Raw genomic sequence first — 20,739 nt, 5'->3', positions numbered from 1 at the left:
GGTAGCAGACGAAATGGTGGCTGGTTCCCGTAGGAAGACAGCCACCCGTGACCGCAACTTCTGAATGACAATCTGCCCGCAGTGCAGGCAGATGTGTCAACGAACGCTGCTTCAGTGTGCTGGACGCCCAGACACCTAATGCAGCGATCGTGTCCATCCCCCTCCTCGATGAGGGTGCCGCACCCAAGAGAACAGCGGGACATGCCGCGCTGGAGAATGCTCAGTCAGTCCTGAAAAGGACTTTTAGAAAAAATCTCTAACACCTCCGGAACCGCCGAGACGCCCAGGGGAAGGTCGCTGCAGGAAGGGACGATCCGCTGTAACACGTCGTAGCACCAGCGTGTAGTTGTAGAGGATTGAATCCTGAGTTGTACTCATGAGCGATGGCTCTGAAGAACAAAAGGTAAGTGAATGCTGCACGCCGGCCTCCTTTTATACCGGATTTCCGGGGGCGGAGCCCGGCATGCAAATTGCATTCGCCAAATTTCATTGGCCTTTTCTATAGTAGTCAGAGTTGATTGGTTCTCAAGGGCGAACCCCATCTGTCGTTCTCGACACAACGTCGAGAGACCGACAGAAAGGGAACTAGTATTTTGAAAAATACGACTACCAGACAAAACCTACAAGCACGTCTTAAAGCCGTCCAATGAAACTGAAAGCAATCAAAACCATAAACAGTGAACATGACACTCACACATCCAAGGCCGTGGTGAAGAGACCCGATCTGAAAGACAGAAAAAATAAGAGAAGAATAAGAATTGTACATAGCAAGGAGACCGGAGGGAGGCTTTAAGGTCAATGAGTGGTCTCTTTCTCTCTCTCCTGTCATCAAGACCCCCCATCTACCTGTCAAGACGCAAGTTGTGAACTTGTGCTGTGTGTATTTGGTGAGAATGGAGGTTAATGAGGAGCCAAACTGCTGCTGCATGTAACTGTCATAGGAAGTCTCGAGCCATTTTGAAAAACCTAATTACAGCACCCGGGACACGGCATCTGTGGGCGCGCGGCTCAGACGCAGCGGCCTTCTATCTCAGCTCCACAGGAGATCTCTATTATGTCCTTTCCGAAGATGTGCCGGAGAGGTTTGTCTGGCACCAAGTCATGTGTGCTGTTTCCATTAGAGCTTAAATGTTAATTATTTCAGCTCTGAAAACCCACGGTACCTTTCAACAGCGTGACAGGAAACAGTTCATTGCGAAAGGAGTTTAGTTAGTTTAGCCGTGAGGGAGATTGGGGTCTTTTATTTTAGACAGTTGATGCATGTTGTAATGGTTTGGGTGGATTATAAATCAAAATTTACACTGTGAAATGTTTAAAATACAGTCTGAAAATGTATTACAGTGTTAAAACCTCAGGAAGACATCAAAATTGTCAATATCGAACATTATCTGCCACAGATATTTCCAGCACAGTCTCATTTGCATTGAATAAAATCAAGAACCCCTCCCTATATTCTGCACATTATAATATAGCGATAGAGTTTCAGAGCACGCGAAATGTCAGTAAAGTTTATCTTTGGGTAACTCTGAAGTCCTCTGTGAAAAAGATAATCTAATTTAACACTGCGGAGCATCACACAACCTTTACCACGACTTGAAGATTTCATAAAGAATGAGAACATTTTGTAGATAAAGAGTCGTTGTTTCTCATGAGATTTCTAAAAGTGTAGCCTGACCATACTGCAAATGATGGAGTGATTCAGCCCTAAGATGTTCACTGCGTATAGTGGCAAAAACTGTCTTGGTAAACAAACAATGGGTGAAGGTAAAGACATGGTTAAACAATGGACTTCAATTATTTTAAGCCACCAGACCATGACTTGAACCAATAAAACATCATTTCCACAACTGCGGTCAATCTGAGGTCACAACATGAGGAAGAGTAAAGTGAAGAAAAAGCATTGATAGTGATGCAGACTTATTGATGAAGATCAAAGATTTTGCCCTTGACCTGACCCCATGTTTCTCCAGGAGGACTCTTTTATGTTATGAGGGTCATATCATGTTCAAGGGTTATAACATGTCATTTTCTATAGATCAACTAAAGTAGAGGGTGATAATCTGCATCAACAACACTTACCGGTTTTTTGCCAACGATGAGTTTCTCTACCTTCTGCACCTGGGAGACGTGGTCTTCGTTAGTCTTAAGCTCTCGTTTTCGGATTCGCTCGTAGATGCCCACAAGCATCTCACGTGGGATGTCTTCTCCATCATCAACCCCTGTGCAAAAAAAAGGTATTGAAGTGATATAACACAATTCAGTACAATGCAATATTTATTATATATCATTATATATACATTCTCGCTGTCCATCTGAAACCTCATTTCTCCATATTTTGTGATTTTTAGTTTTTGTCATAAATCATAATTTCTTGTAAACCTTTGTGTTTGTCACTGAGTTTTGCTAAAATCTAAACATTAAAATTAATTAAAAAGTGCTTGTTAACTTTGCCAACACATTATTTAATAATGTCAAAAATTTGGACATTCAAGGTTATGGAAGGACACCGACATTATACACTCACCTAAAGGATTATTAGGAACACCATACTAATACTGTGTTTGACCCCTTTTCGCCTTCAGAACTGCATTAATTCTACGTGCTATTGATTCAACAAGGTGCTGAAAGCATTCTTTAGAAATGTTGGCCCATATTGATAGGATAGCATCTTGCAGTTGATGGATTCCACCATATCCCAAAGATGCTCTATTGGGTTGAGATCTGGTGACTGTGGGGGCCATTTTAGTACAGTGAACTCATTGTCATGTTCAAGAAACCAATTTGAAATGATTTGAGCTTTGTGACATGGTGCATTATCCTGCTGGAAGTTGCCATCAGAGGATTGGTACATGGTGGTCATAAAGGGATGGACATGGTCAGAAACAATGCTCAGGAGGCCGTGACATTTAACAATGCCCAATTGGCACTATGGGGCCTAAAGTGTGCCAAGAAAACATCCCCCACACCATTACACCACCACCATAATTGCATTAATGAGAAATTGAACAGGTGTTCCTAATAATCCTTTAGGTGAGTGTATAAATATTTAAATATTCAAGACTGTGACCTAAAATTTGCATTGCTATTCCAAAGTAGTCATTTATCACCTTGGAGCACCAAGTTCATTTACATCCAATTCAAGCATTTCTAATATACCAAATTAATTGCTTTCAAAAATCTGTTTGTAAAGAACGAGACCATTTATCTAACTCACCACGAAGGTTTTTAACAAAGTCTTCCAGCTTCATCTTCCTCTCTGGTTTGACGTTGGGGCTGTACATGTCCGTGTTGAGGAGTATAATGGCGAACGCCAGGATAAAGATGGTATCTGGATTCCTAAACTGACGCACCACCCCCGGGTTACATATGCAGTAGCGCTGACTGAAACGAAACAAATGACGAAAGACAGAAATGAACAAAGCTGAAACAAACGACACAGCAGTTCAGCAGAAGTCAGAATCAATAGCTGCTCTAGTGAGTAATCGCTGTTAGATGCGCTACCTGTTCCATGAGACGGGTAAAAGCACTGCTGTGCTAAAGAGCTATGTTCTTTCAGATAACACTTCAATGAGCTTAAACTGTTCATTTGGAAAGAATATATCTGGCTCAAAGGGATGAACTATAACAATACGTTTTTGAAGCAGACAACTGTTGAAGCAATGTTCGTATGCATTAAAAACGGTTCTTGAGAGCCGATCGAACAGTCAGTTCTCTACGGGCTGAGGAAGCGATTACGTTTGTGTTGTTTAGTCTAATGAAGGCCAAGAAAACATACTCTTGCTGCTTACTTGAAATAAACACGGAAAAAAATAACTGAACATCTATACAAAGGTGGGCATTGATCCGTCTTCATTGTGTAACCCCCGAAGCTTATCTCAACGCTGCTTCTCTTCTGTGGGGAATCGAAGGAGGATGGTTCAAATGAATCGCTTTATCACCTGAAGGCTTCAATGAGCCGTTCCACCTTCTGCGCTTCTCCTTGTACCCGGATATGAGCCTGGAATTTTCTCAAGGCTTCGTCAAGCTCCATTCCGGAGAAATCCATCTCATCTACCACACAGCTGAAAGATGAAAACAGATACAGTGGTTAGTGGATGACATTATATAACAGATATTTAACATCCTTTTGTTATTTTACATCCTAAGACTGGATATATTTAATACAAAAATAACTTAATTTAGTTGTTAGACACCTTACTGTAATCCTGTACAGTATATATTTGGACTCTATCAGTTTATAAATCACAACCAAGAGGTATTCAGAGCTCTAGTGCTCCAGGGCTGTTAAGAGAGTATTTGATCAAACTTGTCGAGATTTACTGATTTCTAGGAAGTGCCTTTGAAAAAGTGCTTGTCGGACTGAGATGAACACAGCCTGCATGACTTTATCCGACCCATTATATTGACTGTTTCCATCAGATTCAAAGGAAGGATGTTAACGAACACTTAAAATAAGTTTTAATAATAAGAACCACATGAACTCAGATATCTTAATACGTATGAAGCATATAACAGCAAAATCTGATCCTGTATCAATCCTAGCACAAGAGTGTTTAAAATAAATGCGTGCACCCGTTTCAAAGGGGACTCAAACAACTAAAGTAAATGCTTGTGGTTACAACTGAAAAGAATCAGTTTCCAACACAAAGGACTTTGATGTTTTCCGCCTCTGATCCTAAATGTATTCAAAGCCACAAAACCTTTAAAGGTTTAGAGATGCTGGTCAGTTTGTTCAAAGAGGGAACACAATCTTCAGCAATATTACCTGAACTGCACTTAAAAGAAGAGTTCACCCAAAAGTACAAACTCTGTCATCATTTATTCACTCTCATGTCGTTCAATACGTGTATCAGACCATGAAAGAAGATTTTGAAAAAATTGTTCATACATTAAATCAATATAAGCCAGTGTTGTTTGGTTGCCAACGTTTGTTAAAATATCTTCTTTTGTGTTCTGAAGAAGATAGAAGGGCAAGAAAGAAGGTCATACAGGTTTGGAATGACATGAGCAGAGCCGATCGTTCCTTTACGCAAACTATGCAAGTTGCGTAGGGCCCCTGCACCACCAGATCGAATCATAAACACTAATGTTAAAATGACGCGGATTCAACTTTCTGACTTCGGAGTGTTCTTTAAAGGAAATTTGTTTTTTAATACTTAATTTATTTAATTATTGTGATATACTCGAACATCATGCAGTGCGCCCAGGTGATGACATGCGCTTAATGTGATGATGCTTCTTTACATATGACCATGGATTCAAAACGAAGCTATCCGTCTGTAGCAGAAAAAAACGACAACAACATGAAGCAAAAGAACAAGGCGGCATGTGTTTTTGTACTATTTCAAAGTCTTATTTAATTTTGCCGAATTATGAAAGAACAGATTTACAAATTCAGTATTTGTCCACTGGCATAAAGTTGGTTTAACTGTGGAAATTCCATATTTGTGAACACATTCATATTTTAACTTAAACATCATTTACAGGGAATGACCAGACTTACAGTCAGTTATGTAATTTTTGTGTTTTCACATTGAGAGAATAAATGTTGTGTTTTTGTATGCTTAGCAATCTTGAGTAAACTACATACCATGCTTTATTTTTGTTAATCATTTGATTAGTAAAAGTCTAAATGGTTCCAGAGCCATTTGTTATTTTAGGTAAAGGATTATTTACAAATGATAATTTGATACTAACTGTCAGTTTAAGTTTTTTGGCTTTCAGTTTTTTTGGCTTTCAGGCTTTGGTTAAATTATTTATTTCTTATAGTTGACAGTTATACTCATCTAATTTTAACTATTATGACAAAGGCCCCTCACAAAGAACAAGGGGCCCCAGACTTCTAGGATCGGCACAGGACATGAGGAAAGAATATTGTTGAAAGTGTATTTTGTTATGTGCACGTAGTCATTTATCCTGTGTTAAATTAAACATATAAATAAATAAATATACATACTCAAGAACATCTCTGTTGAACTGCTTCTGTCTGTTTCCCAGGAATTCTCCAATCATCTGCCGGCTCAGCCCCTTCCTCTGTAACAGGAAATGGGCGACACCCACAGGTGTGTCTGGGACAAATCCTCGTTCAATTAGGTACTGAATACCTTTCTCTGGCTTCCTGGAGACAATAAACAAAGTTAAAAGGGAATGAAGGAACAAAATATGACCAAGGAGTCATTCATTCATTTGTGACTGGACAGTTAAAGTTTAAAGTTTAAAAGGAATTTAACAGTCCAGTGCAAATCCACAGTCATCCAAGATTAGAGGGTCCCATTTTAAACAAAGCTTTAAATGAACAAACACGTTCAACCACACACGTATGGCAAAGAAATATGCACAGAGATGCACGTTCCAGCAAACCAGCTTCAAACAAGCACCTTAATCCAATCGAGAAATGAAATCTGATTTGAAGGACCTCATCAAAATGCATGCTCACGGATAATCTCTCCACTATTGCAAGGCGCTAATAAATACATTGAAGTTGTTTGTGTAAAGCACAGAGAGGTAGATGACAATTGTTGTGGCTTTAGAGGGCCGCTTGCATTCTTTTTTTTGCTCCTCAATGAAATGATCAGCAACCCAACACAAATAATGATGCTCTCATCACGATTGTAATTGTTTGATCGCTAATCAAATTTGGAGCGCCGAGTGACAATCAAACAAACAGCATCAGGCACTCAATGAATACATAATAGATCCAAATTTATAATGAATGTTTGGAAGTGGAAAACACACAGCTATTGAACAATGCGTGCTTGGGTTGAGATGATAATTGAAAAAGCATTAGCTCCCAGCATTGTTCGCACACTGTGATCTTTTGCAGCTATTAGCACAGCTCTGATTGGTGCTAATGAAAATCATCACTCGAAGCAACACAAGCACTCCAAATGTGTTAGTGATGCGGTGTGAAAGCGAATTGGGGAGCGTAGATGAGTGATTTTGAAAATAGGAGCATCATTGTTCCCTTTTAGATTAAAATATTGCTGCATCATCCTAATGCTAATTCATAATGTTGTTGCTAACAAAAACGGTCCATATATTTTCCACACCCGCTTCCAGGGTCGCTGAGAACAGCGAGATTTAAGTTAATAAGAATTTAATGTGTTAACAGTATTTCATAGATATTTATTATGATATGGACAACATTTGAAAAGATAAATGTTTTATGAAAAGGGTGAATATTAGCGCAAGGCTTTGTCAAAAAAATTATGAATAATCCTTTCATAAACGGAAATAAAATCTAAAAGTGGGTAATACATCACTGTCTCCTGTTAGATGTGTTGTCTTCAAAATCTGGAACCATTTTATCTTCATGCTAATGCATCACTCTCTTAACTGTATTGAAATCGGACAAATATCTATGAATTTAATACATCTGGTTTCAAATGTGAAAATGAAGAAAGCTTAGAGCAGGAAATAGAAAACGCAAAAACGAACATTCATGTGTTTCACCTACTTGTTAAAAAGGTTCAGGCCAATGCGGTAGTGCCTCTTCCGAATGATGTCATTGCTGAACGCGGGTGAGTCCCAGCTGTTGCGTGTCTCCTTGTGATACGTTTGCTTGCTAAGAGTCTGCTCTCTAAGACTATCCCTGGACGAGGACTCTGAACTACAGTTGATGGTGTCATTGGAATTGGAAGTACTGTTTATGCTGTCATTATCCCCGTCTGAGAAATCAGACTCGGACTTGCTCTGTCGGTTGGCAGTGCCGTTTATTGCCAGGTGGCTCTCCAATTGACGCGCCCGATGCCGAGGGGCGTCGTCGTCTCTCGAGGGTCCTCGTGGTGGGAGCGCATGAGAAGGTAAGTGTTTGGGGGTGCCGTGCTGACTGGCGATATTCCGATCATAGGCGTTCTGCCTCTTGAGCGAGCTTCGGTCAGAGCGGTCGCTGAGCTCAACCGAACTATCGCTGGGAGGCTCAATAGTCAAGAGGGGGAGGTGGTCTATCCTCAATCTCTGCTCTTGACACTCTAGAGAAGGGGTGCTACGGCAGCTAGTGTCCGTGTCGCCTTTTTCGTCCTTGTGACTTGGAGGCCAATAGTCCTGCGGGGAGGTCAACGAACGTAGACGGAGGTCGGATTCTGTGCTAGAAGGTCTGTCGACTGATTGTGACAAAGGAAGAGGTGGGGAAAGCTCTTCTTCATCTATATAAAGTGTCACATCGCTGTAGGAGGCGGTCATCTCATCTCGCTTACGATGAGCGCTGCTGTGGGAAGGTTTGACCTGGTATGTTACCTCTTGCTCTAAGTCCGCATGACCCCTGCTTGACTCGGGCTGACTCTCGTCTCCATGTAGGCTGCGACAGTTTAAAGCATCGTCTATGGACTCTGCCAGTGACTTAACTTGCCGAGAAAAAACGTCTTCCAGCTCTGTGATGGCGTCTGTGAAATCACTCTGGACTGTAGAGGACTTCAGGTTGGCAGGGACTATTTCTCCCCGCTCTGACTGAACCAAGGCCCCTCGTTTTGAACTGTCATCGGTAAGAGACACCTGCTTCCCCTCAAAGTAAGAACTGTGGACTTTTTCAGGTCCTTCAAAGGAAAACTGCATTCTCATATTGGACAAAACTATGCGTCTGGACATACGGTTCTCCGACATAGAACTCCTGAGGCGCTCAAAGTTCTTGTTCATCTGATATTGGCGGAAGGCAGTCTGGATTGTGCGTGCAGCATGTCGGGTTATAAAACGCCCTCCATACTTGCGCTCCAGCATCTCCACCTGTGGAAATATACAAAGAATACTTTTAGTGACGGAAGCAAACTGTAGCCAAGCATGTCAATGCTTCCCTTCTTTCGTCTTACAGGATTTATTGGCTAGATTTGGATAGCATTTTGTCAACTCTTCCAAGATACAATATACCAAAAAAGGAAAGGCACATAAATAAAAAAGACAGACTTGATACTAACTGAAGTCTCTTTCTGTTTATAAGTGTTTCTTTGCCGGGTAGGATGGATGAAGCTCGCCATTACCATTTCATACCTTATAAAGGCATTGTGGACAGAATGCCTTTAGCATGGTACCCAAGTCATCAGTCGTAACCTACTGCCATGCAAAAGCAAGCTCAAGCCATTTTGGCCTTAAGAAGGCAGAACTAATCACATTTCTCAGCTCTGTGGGAACTCGCACAGAGTTGGTGAGCAGCACGCCTCTGGATACTACCACAGCCAGTGCTCTGAATATGAACTACTGTCCCAGATTGAGTTATGAATCCCATTTTCCAAATCCTACAAGGCTCTCATTGATCTCAGATAAGCTTTTGAGAGTATTGATTTGCAGCATATGATGGAAGTTAATGCAGGCACTTATGACCGCAAGCAACTTAAGGGAATTACCGTTCGCCAAGCTACAACAAACTAGATTTATTTACAAAGATCTTCGAGTTAAACCATAGCCTAGTTAAACTATGGATAAAATAAAGCTACAGGACACATCAATACACACCAAACCCCCATGCAAAATGCTTCATATTTGGATCAAATTGGACGGAGTTTGATGAATACTTGGTAGTATTACAAAGATCCTAAGGAACTCTACCTGTTTGTCTTGGAGGTCGGTGGAGAGCTCATAGCTCTCAGATAGTGATCGGGAGCGTTTGATGGCCTCCTCCTCTGCCTGTTTGCGAAGGATGGACTGGGAATGCTGGAGTTTGGGTCGTCGGGGACGCTGGCGTACCTCGTGAGCGTACAACGGTGGACCGTCAAAGTGCTCACCGCTAATGATGGCACTGCGGGTCACCGGCCCTCGTATGTACCCACCACTGTTCTCCAGAGAGGGTCCCACCTCACCACCCGGAGCCTCACCTTCCACACTGTACAGAGAAACAGAAAGCAAGCTTCAGTTAGCTTTCCAGAGAATAAACAAATACAACTTGATAAACATAAAGAGCAATACCCCTCCACAGTCCATGCTTTATATTAGTAACTGTTTCTAGGTGATGGTGGAGGTAGTAAAATTCTTTGTTCACCAAGGAAGAGATACTCATAAATCAATTCAAATAGCAGAAATACACATATCGAAGTTCACTGTTGTCCCTTATTGTCCACTCCCACAATTCTGTGCGTGTGGTTACAAGCTGCACTTTGAACCTAGCAAGGTATAAAAGCCAAACGCTCCGTTTATAGTAACACACAGTGGTGCGATACATCTCGTTCAAGAGAGAAATGTATATTAACAAATACATGTATCTTATACAGCCAAATTCAATGGATACATTTATCACAAAGTCTAGAGCTCCACTATCTAACCACTACAAAGAAAACCCCAGAGACAACAAATTCAACTTTTATAACATCGATTGTATGAAAAACAAGTTTTAGATCCTTAAATTCCATAGTACTGAAAACCAACAGACAAACATTTCCGCGGTCTCAAGTCAGCTGTCAGCAACATCATTCTTACGTACACAAGAAACAACTCTGCAGGCCAAACCAAAGAAAATCAACAGCATAACTCCTACCTGAGGTTTCCCTTCTGCCACAAAAACTTTTGTTGCTCAAGGCAATGGCATAAAGAAAAGCGTATGACGTTGGTAAACAGAACAAAACACAATCACACTTCCTCCACGCCTCTGTCCTGTGTGATCGCTTTGAAAGGTCAAAGTACATTATAAGGAATTTGATTAGAATCCATTATCAGTTACATCTGTGTGGAAAATGATGAGGAAAGAAATGTTCCTGGGAATGCAAAGTCTTAACTAAAATCGAGAAATGGGATGAAAATGATTGGGTGTTGTTCCAGCTTAAAATTCTAGCTAAGCCCTAGATTCAGATTGGTTGATGGGCATTGTTCCAAAGATGCCGATTTAGGGATACAAATCATGGTTAGCATCAGGACAATCCTGAAGAAACGTCTACTTTACGTTTCACGTGTTTGTAACTTTCTAACTTTTCTACCTCTACCTAAGAACCACCTTCTTTTAATTAAATGAAATAGATTAAACAGTATTACAGAGATGAAAACACTGATTGTTCATGGAATCTGTTCTGTATAGGTATAGTAAGATATAACTGTATGCCAGAGCGCTTGATGCTTTGCAGACGTGTCAAATCTCAGAAAAAAACAATAGGAGAGCTCGGTGTAGTTTGACTTTAGAGCCACGAGCAATATCCTCAGGGGCATGCTCTATTGAACCGATGAAATCCCAAAACAATGCTGAAGATGATGCTGTGATGTTAACATCAAAAGACATACAGACAACATTCCTGAGAGATGTCAGGTTGACGGTGCACAAGACTGTTCTCAAACCCCTTGAAAGGTCTGCATTCACCTGCTGCTTTTGTAAAAATGCTTCGAAATGAGGTTACAGATTCCTCAGAGTCATAATCCTGACCCCCAACCTGATGAAAAAAGATAGTTTGCTGGTTCTAGTGGTCTCCTAGCCTAGTCAGGCTGAAGTGTTGACTGGTTTTAGACGGGTTTTGGCTAGACCAGGTTAAATTGACATTTCACTTTAATTTTTACTCCAAAGCGGTATGACTTTCTAGAACCTAAACACAGAAAAACATATTTTGAAGACTGTTTGTAAACAAACAACACCGGCCCCCATTGATGTCTGTTAAATGGACACAAAACCACTGAGACATTTATCCAAATATTTTCTTTTGTGTTCTGCAGAAGGACTCATACAGATTTTGAACTACATGAGGGCAAAAACATGACAGATTTTTCGTTTTTGGGAGAACTACCCCTCAGTTAAGACTAGTAAGGACAGTTAGTTTGGGAGCTTGGAGTGACTGTAAAATCTATTCACACACACCATACTCCATTCCCCCCGTTTTACGATCACGCTAAGCACACTGGGAAGTCTCCGAGTGGCTACCTCAAGACCCGAGCCACACATACAAAGTACACCTGCTAGTGCTAATGAATCAATAAGAGTAAGAAGATGTATGTAGATACAAAGGTTATTACAGTGGCCTTGTTTCATGTGCACACACACACATATAAACACACACCGCCCATCAAACCAAGTGTTGGGTATTAAAGATTAACATGTCTTGTGATATATGATGGTACATTATATGATAACATAAAGCAAGGCACATTGTAATCAGGTGATGAATTTGACGATTCATTTTCTCATTTCTGCACTCAGGCCATCAGACTCAAATAACTTCTGTCATCTGATGCCTGATGTCTCCTGAAAGAGGTCTCAGCAGGTCCATCGAAAGGGCTAGCAAATACAATTTTCATTTCACCGCTTTATGTCTATAGAGAAATCCACAAAAGTCTGACACACTCTAAATCGTGATAGATGAATGTGTCTGGAAAAGTCGCCATTATTGTAACAACAAGCAATATGAAATCTGGTAAAGGTGCTGGATGACTTGCTAAGAAAAATACAAGAAAACTATTTGTAAATGTTCAGAGATCATTAAAGGGAACAGCCGTCATCACAAATGCTATGTGGAAAAGTGAACAATCGGGACACATTGCTCCATTTCACAACCTAAACACAGTGGACGAATTGCTCAGGGTTGTTTCATTAAGTTTAAACTACAAGGAGGGATAAAGCTGAATGACTGGCAGCCGAGCTCTCATTTTAATTTTCTGCCTCGTGTTATTTTATAAGACCGTGAACGCAGCAGCAAATTGAATTTAATGAGGAAGAAAGCCTGCTTTAACTGAAGCAAGATCTGCACGCTGGTGTTGAAAACACTAATTAGAAATAAGTTCATTGAAATGAAGGACACATGCTGGCTTCTGTTTTAGTCTCTCATGATTCAACACTATTTTCTGTCGTTACGTTCAATGAGTTGGGATTAATACGTACATCTTAAATAAATGGTGCCATCCAATTGAGGAAGGCCCTATAAACACTTAATAATTCACAGAAGTTAGGTTTTTCTTGATATAAAGCATCTACGTTTCCCGAACCGTTTCAATGTCTACATTTTTTTTTTTAGTGTCAGAATTGTTTATGCTGTGAATTCTGAAACGGCACACATTGGCACGCATTGAAATTGGTTGAGACATTGTGCTTTTTATATAGAAAAAACACAATACTCTGTTCAATTGTATGTGTTTATAAGGCAGTCTTGCACATCACAGCAACAGGCCAAAGCACCCAATGTGAAGTCTACAGTAGGTATGTCAATGCCAATCCGTTTATAAAAAAAGTCTGGCAATTTTAAAGGAAAACTTCACCTAAAAAGAAACGGTCTTACGGGTTTGAAATAGCATAGGCAAACAATCACAAAACCCCTCTGGATGAACTTTCCCTTAACAAAAGTTCAGTATCTTACATCAAACACCACAAATGTAGGGAACTGTACAGATGTAAATGAATGATCTGAATCATTCAAGCAATTGTTGAGGCAACTAAGAATCTGTCATTTATGAATTCATAACTCAACACAGCTGGATAAGTTCTAAAGGATTTCCAGATTGTCAGCAGGATGAGAAATAGGACGAATCTCAGTTGTCTCATAGAAGTCACATCCAAGAAAGTTCTGACAAGGACTACAGCTCACAAGATGCTAAGAGGTGAAGATTGAACAGAAATTAAACATCTCTCCTCACCAAACAAACATTGTCTGTGTAGTGAAAAGTAGCTTAGAACCAGAAAACGATTGTGTCTAATCGTTCTCTTTTTCAATCATCTACAATTCTTTTGAGTTCAAGTACAAATACCAGGAGTTTTCTACCACAAAAAGTACAATAAATACAAACAGAGGTAAACAAAAGGCTGATCTTAGTAGACCAGTAGGTGATGCAATCATTATAAAACTAAATCATGATTCTTTTTAGGAGAATCCTACAAAAGCCCATAATAACTTTGCAATGTATCGTACAGCAGATGAAGATGACAGTAACAGTGCTGATGCTTGCTAGTAGTAAAATTATGGCAAATACTCGAATAGGAAAGCAATCTTTTTTGTCTACGATTTACCAGCACAGTCCGTCAGCAGGTCATTTTGCTTTTTGGATGACTTTACGATTGTGTGTGCCGTCCTCTTCATCGTCCCTCTGTGCTTTTACTACCCTAATTTTCCACAGACGCTTCTTGAGCGAAGGTGATTTGGTGATCATTTTCAATTCATTTCTATGCAAGTCGAGTGTCACACGTAAAGGGGGATTGTGGAACTGACAAAGGCACTGGAAAGTCGAGCTCTCACAGCCAGCTGTCTTGTGAGCAGCATTGGCTGAACCTTTTCCACTTTATTAGAAATGCACTCCATTCACCAGAATTATTACGAATGGTAGTAGTGTATATTGTATATATCCATTATTGATAATCAAAATTCAAAATGATCTCTTGGGTAGATCATGCAGCCAGACTGAAAAATTATGTTTAAATGCATTAACAACCGGGCAGTAAGAAAAATCAGTGTACAGACCACCGGGTTGCTCCTGAAGGCCAGTTTCTCTATGCTGGTGATCAATTCCCAGTTTGAGAGCATTTAAGGACCAGTCTCCATTCACAAGTGTGGTGCGCTGCATGAATGCAGCCCTGTTGATGACTGGGAAATGCTCCGACATCTCACATAGAGCACTCATTGTTTCAATAAAGCTCGTTTTACAGACATAAAGCGTTTTTCTGGTATTAGATTCATTTCATTGTGGCTATTATACATAATGTAAACACTGGGCTCTGTCGGTTATGATTTATAAGAATCAAATTATGTTGTTTGCTGTGCCACATTGGCACCTTTCCATGACCGAGCTGAGGACCACAGACAAAGATAAAAAGAAAAATGCAGATGACACTCTGTTACAAACGCATATAGAATCAGTCAAATACATTTACGAGAGACAAATTAAAGAGAACTTAGCGTTTTGTCAAGGAGCAAACAATGCTTGTAAAATACAGAGCCATGTAGAAATTCATCCGTAAGCAATAAAACAACTGTAACTACTGACATAAAGGGGTTTATTTATGTAAAAGCTTTAATAATTAACATAATTAGATGCTTAAACTTTAATGGAGGAATAATACAATATGAAATATGAAAGCAACATATAAACACTGAAAGGTGATTAAAACACATACAGAACACTTTTACATCAAATAAATGGACGTCACATAAATTTAATAAAAATGACGTAATGAATTAAATGAACTGAAAGATGTCACAGCTGGAAGCAAAAGTGTGTGGAGAGTCACAATGGAAGGGTTTACGCAATACTGGAAGATCCCCCATAATTCAAAACAGGTAAAAGAAACAAAGAACCACTGACTTCTCACTGCTTCTCTCTCCAAACATTTGTGATCTTAAAAAACACACCCAGATATAACGCTACACCCCATCCCAATGCATAGCAGAGGACACTAAGGAAACATTCAAAGCAGTTTCTATACATTCTTAAATGCACATAAAGACAAACACAAACACTGAAGCTTACCAGCTCCCCAGTTCCAGCAAAGACTGGCTCCTGTCCGAAGCGCAGTGCAAACACCACATGTTGATATCTGATCCCTCCAAACATCAACATCTCCTTGGCCTGCGGCTGCCCATCTCCTAGCCAGGCAAAGCCGCCGTCTCATAGGAAAAAAAGAGCCGTGCCTTAACTCCGTCTAAAGACCACTAAATCCTAACCCTCTCTCTCTTGCGCGCCTCTGCGCTCTCTTCCTCTTTCCCCACTCGCTTAGACTTTGTGGATGGGGTGCTCTGAGGGGTGTACGGCACACAGCGACGGTGTGAGGAAGGGGAGGGAATTCCACAGTCCGGAAAACTAATTACATGATGGCGGGAATATAAACGACAAGCCTGACCCAAAGAGGAGGGAACGGGCCGGCTCGTCGCGTCAAGATTGGAGCTCTGGGATGAGGCGGAGAAGTCAACATCCAAGGAGAAGCGCAGTCTGGGCCAAATTAGCGTAGGCTGGAAAGCCATGAAAGCGGGAGAATGGGAAGCCCCTTTGGAATGATAAAGGATGTGGGTCTAAAAATAGCGTGATTTTAAGATGAACTAATGTTGAGCGAGTTGGACGGAGGAAGTTCTCCTCTCTCTCTCTCTCTTGCTCTCTCTCGGGTTTCAACGGCTGCAGTAACATGAGCTCATAGTATAACAGACATGCTCCAGACGAAATGGAAAAGTGCAGCCAGAAAGCGGTTCGTTACTTTATTCCGTCAACGGTCGCACATCAACCCAGCCAGTTTACACACCCATGATGGGCGTCTTTAAAACACATCTTCAGTAAATCACAGCTCAACCTTCTAATTTGTGAGTCCTAATGATGCGGTTGCAGATTCCATATGACTTCAATGTAAAAAGCCTCATTGTGAAACACCTAAAACCTTCCGAAGCTCTGGAAAACGCCAAACACGCTGTCCAGTTGACGCCTTTTCCCAGACAGGGCTCTGTGTCTGGCAAAAAGGTCTACAAAAACACACACACACACGTCCTTATTTATAACTAACACTACATCTTTCCCTCGTTTTTTCTACTCTCCTGTCCTTACATGAGGGCGGACTGACTTACGCATTTCCTCTCTGACATCATTACCTAAACAATGGGCGTTGCTCAGGCAAAGCCCAGATGCTATCACCCGCCTAAAAATCTTGTGCAGAGTGTGCAGACGAATTTGTGCCCATTTCAAAAAGAACCTCTCAGGTGGACACGGGAGTTTTTTAGGAGTGTCATAAAAAATATAAGAAAAACAACACGAATAGCTCCCAGGTGCTGCTGATGGTGCTTGTGACATTTTTGAGGGGGGTGTCTAACAGTTGAAAGGTGATGATGTTCAATCATTAAAGTAAAAGCTCAAAGCTGTTCCCTGGAGAGGGCCTCACTTATTTCCTCTTTTCCCGATTCTCTTCCTGAACTAATACTCCTGCAGGAATACTTAAACAGGTTCAAATTGGACCAAAGGGGTCCAGACAGCCAGATCAACATCTGTTCTGGAGTGGTACTGTAGCCTCAAGATGTACATGTGCTCTTTATCTTCAGCTTTGGTTTTGAAGTGCAAAGCAGCGAAAGAACATCGGAATAGAAAGCTGAACTAATCTCTGTGCTTATGTTTCACACGGTAAAAAAGGGCAAATGTTAGCTCAAAAATGTTTTTCAAATATATCCTATTCAGTTTTCTATTGAATACCTTAAATGTGCTGTGTGTCGTTTTTTGAAACGTCTATTGACAGAAATGCAATAAAATATACATAACTATGTCTTCAGAGGTGTATAAAGACCTGTCATAATGAAGCATTGTGTTTTTATTAGCTTAGAATGAACTATTTCTATCTACATACACTGCGGGTCCCTTAACATTTTCTACAGTATCCCTAAATGGACAAACTGCTCTACAGAGCACGTTTCGTAAATACATTATCTCCTTCGGCCAAGAAGCGAAAACGTGACGACATCTTATTTCTGTGTCAGCCCCTGTAGTGCTTCGAATAGGAGGGGGTTGTGGTGGAGTGAGCCGTTGGCAAATCGCAACCGCACTGCTTGATGCTCAATTTCATACACTGGACCTTTAATGATTGAATCGATAAAAAAATGATTGGAAATGTTAAATGTATAAAAAAAAATCATGTTTAAGACATGTTTATCTCAGTTATCACTTTCAGCTGCCTTTTAATTTATTTAATTTATTTTTCGGTTCACATGTCTGTAGGGCTGTTAGAGGGAAATGAGGCTAAAACACCACACTGGCTATGTATAAAGTCTATATTTATAACTCATTATGTACATGTATATATAAACAAACATACAGATATTTGAAGGTATTTTAGTACACCTACTAAGTTTATATATACTGTACACACAGTTCAGGCCTCAAGACTAAACCCGCACCAACTATCGATTGACAGTTTTCTATATCTGTCACCTGTTTTAAAGCCCTGAAGAAGCACTCGCTATTTATTCTTGCCATTTCCAACCAGCTGTCGCTTATTCTTTCATCGCTATTCTCGGCGTGCGGTTTGGGCCAACGCACAACTGAGCGTTCTGTGAACTCGAGAGACAGGCGACAGAGGCAGTGTGTCTGGTGTCACTCCAGGTCTGATTTCATTCTCATCTCGATAGCACTCATATCCAGTGAACAAATCCAGATGAATATGGAAATGGCACATAAGAGAGCTTGGCTGCTATTCTTTCCTGTAAGGTCTCCATTTCTTCCTAGGAAACAAAACCTTGTGAATCAGCAGTACAAGTGTGAATTTAAATTGAATTATGATTATACTGAGGTCACCAAAAGGTAATCTGTGATAATAGTTGCGTCTGTCTGGAAAAACCTCATGTGCAGTGACACTAATCCGCAGTGTGTCATGCTGAAATGGGGTAAAATTACAGTTATTCACAGTATGGATAAAATCAGTAGAGAAAAAAATGTTTAAAGAATTTCTTTTGTTTCAAAGATTGATTTTCATAAAGTTTCTAGATGTTAAGAGAGAGAGAGAGACAGACAGTGATAGACTAAAAACAGACCAGTGTTTGCAGGTTAAAGCCACACTGTAATCTATACAGCAACAAAACAATAACAACAATTACAAAATACTCCAGAATGATTTGAATCACCACCGTAAGGCACTTTACGTGGGTTTACAATCCACTTTACCCTATTTCACGTACACATAATTATATGCCAAACCAGCTCTGAGACACAGACACATACATCATTTGAGCAAGTTTGCCTGAAGGCCCTGCTGTAATTTAGTGAACATTAAATCACTAAACTAAGTGCTTCTTGTTTTTAAACATGATCAAACAAGCTGAAAAACAACTAGTCTTCCCGTCTGAGTGCTGGACCAGTAAAATTGCGTTTTAGTGCGGAGCGGCCCAGTCTATCAGTAAACGGTTTGTACTCTCAAAGCAAATGTTTTAAATAGACTTTAAAGATCCCATGGTTCATTTTTTAAAGGATCTATTGAGATAAATGCAATATAATATGCATAACTATGTCTTCAGAGGTGTATAAAGACCTGTCATAATGAAGCGTTATGTTTTTATTACCTTAGAATGAACTATTTCTATCTACATACACCACGGGTCCCTTTGTATGGAATTCACCATGTTGTTTCTACAGTAGCCCTTAATGGACAAACTGCTCTAAAGTGTGCGTTTCGTAAATACATTATCTCCTTCGGCAAAGAACGTGACCGCATTTTAGTTCTGTGTCAGCCTCCATAGGGCTTCTAAGGGAGGGGGGAGTGGAGTGAACCGTTGCTTGCATTTTTGCAACCTCTCCTCTAGATGCCGCTAAATTTCACACAATGGACCTTTAAATAGACTTTTAAGTGTGGACGGTTTGTTTTACGGAGTCATAAATACGATTTTCCATCAGGCAACATCTTTGCCCATATAAAGGAGGTTCCAGACTAGCCTTTATTAATCTACTGAGGGCAACATATAACCGGCTTAGACTGAGCAAGCTAAAGTGCTTCCTGATTGACGGATAATCATTTCCTGTTTAGTCTGTAAATACTACCGGCAAATTTGATGAAGTTTGTGTATATTGGGACATTCAAACACGTATTTGCCTTAAGAGGTGGCTTTGGCTGGGGGCAGTTGACCTCTGTTTATACATCCTGTCCCCTCCCCCAACATAAAGGTACTGCAACACCATGGGTTTAAAGAAAACCCAGCATTTGGCTTCTCTCATCGCTCTTTAATCCCTCATGTGAGGGATCCTGCCCACGTGTGACCCTCCAGCATGGTTTTCCCACTTTGGAAAAGATTAAGTGAGCCGCAGTCTGTTATAAACAGTGTTTCGGCCGATGCAAAGTGACCATTGCTGCTTCACTTAAACAGCTTCTCTGTAACGGAAATGGGTTGTTTTGAAAGGTCAGTCATGGTCAGATGGTTTTTACGGGCTGTGCTCTTCTACTTACTCCTCTACTGAAATTGCACAGTCTCATTTACTTCTCCCCTTGTTCCAGTGGCGATAATGGAGCAAAAGTGCCCTGCATCAATTTCGATGACGTTGGAGAGCACATCATATCGTGGCTGGACATTGAGCACCATATTGTCGCAGCGCATGAAAATTTCAAAACAACTTTCAATGATTTCAGCTTATCTCTATTGAGCTCTGGCGAGTAATGCCGCACATATCCTATTTTGTGGTTTTTAAGCTCCTGGCACCAATAGACAGATGCTTGCCATTGACTATCTGCAAACCCACATGCTTATCCAGCATTCTGACTAGAAGACATTAATTGCAATTGTTTTTATAAATGGTATTATCAAAAATGCATCTCCATGATTCACTACCACCATCTCTGTTTGAAATAGAAATGCAAGTTATTTTACATACTTCTTTATGTGGGTTGAAACCAGATTACATCAAATTTGAATTTTAAGATCAGATAAAAATCATTAACACCAGCTACTTTATTATAAGGTAAAGAGACAGCCTGGAAAAGTTTTTTTCTTTATAATAAGGAAGAAAAAAAACGTCACTATTATAACAAATGTCCCCATGAACATTAAAGGGATGGTTAAACCTAAAAATATAAATTCTGCATTATTTTTTATGTTAATGACTGACAGCTTTGTTCCCCGTTTTATTTAACTCTACAGAAGAAAGTCTCCTCTGTTTAGAATGACATGAGAGTGAACAAAATATGAAATAATTGTATTTTTGAATACCAAGTAATGAACTACACTTTGCCCAAAAGTATATTGTTGAACTTTCCTGTACAGGTTTCAATATATGCTTTATTTGTTTAGTTTGTTATATCTCTGCGGAAGAATTAGAAAACCACACACGCACAAAGAGCTCATTCCTAATTAAGGAATCGTTTGCAAAAATAGTGCGAGCAATTACATTATATGCTGGTGGTGTAACTAAAAACCA

At 40.3% G+C, this 20,739-nt stretch overlaps 1 protein-coding gene across 7 annotated transcripts in view; it reads right to left on the bottom strand.

The window, feature by feature from the left end:
• The window catches only part of iqsec1b (IQ motif and Sec7 domain ArfGEF 1b), a 146,592-nt gene that overhangs the window by 14,741 nt on the left and 111,112 nt on the right, over positions 1-20,739 (bottom strand). For 6 of the 7 annotated variants that reach the window (XM_056734394.1, XM_056734387.1, XM_056734388.1 and 3 more), the window contains 7 exons: positions 9,535-9,808; positions 7,457-8,718; positions 5,957-6,118; positions 3,939-4,061; positions 3,215-3,381; positions 2,080-2,219; positions 695-724 (listed from right to left, as the gene is read on the bottom strand). In XM_056734394.1, the coding sequence (XP_056590372.1) occupies positions 695-724; positions 2,080-2,219; positions 3,215-3,381; positions 3,939-4,061; positions 5,957-6,118; positions 7,457-8,718; positions 9,535-9,808 (2,158 nt within the window). Of the gene's footprint in view, positions 1-694; positions 725-2,079; positions 2,220-3,214; positions 3,382-3,938; positions 4,062-5,956; positions 6,119-7,456; positions 8,719-9,534; positions 9,809-15,345; positions 16,116-20,739 lie in introns of those variants that run through there. The other variant, XM_056734389.1, reaches the window with a different exon arrangement.

Source organism: Triplophysa dalaica, chromosome 21 (genome assembly GCF_015846415.1).
Source record: "Triplophysa dalaica isolate WHDGS20190420 chromosome 21, ASM1584641v1, whole genome shotgun sequence".
NCBI classification, from domain to species: Eukaryota; Metazoa; Chordata; class Actinopteri; order Cypriniformes; family Nemacheilidae; genus Triplophysa; species Triplophysa dalaica.
This window is presented reverse-complemented; position numbering and strand designations above follow the sequence as displayed.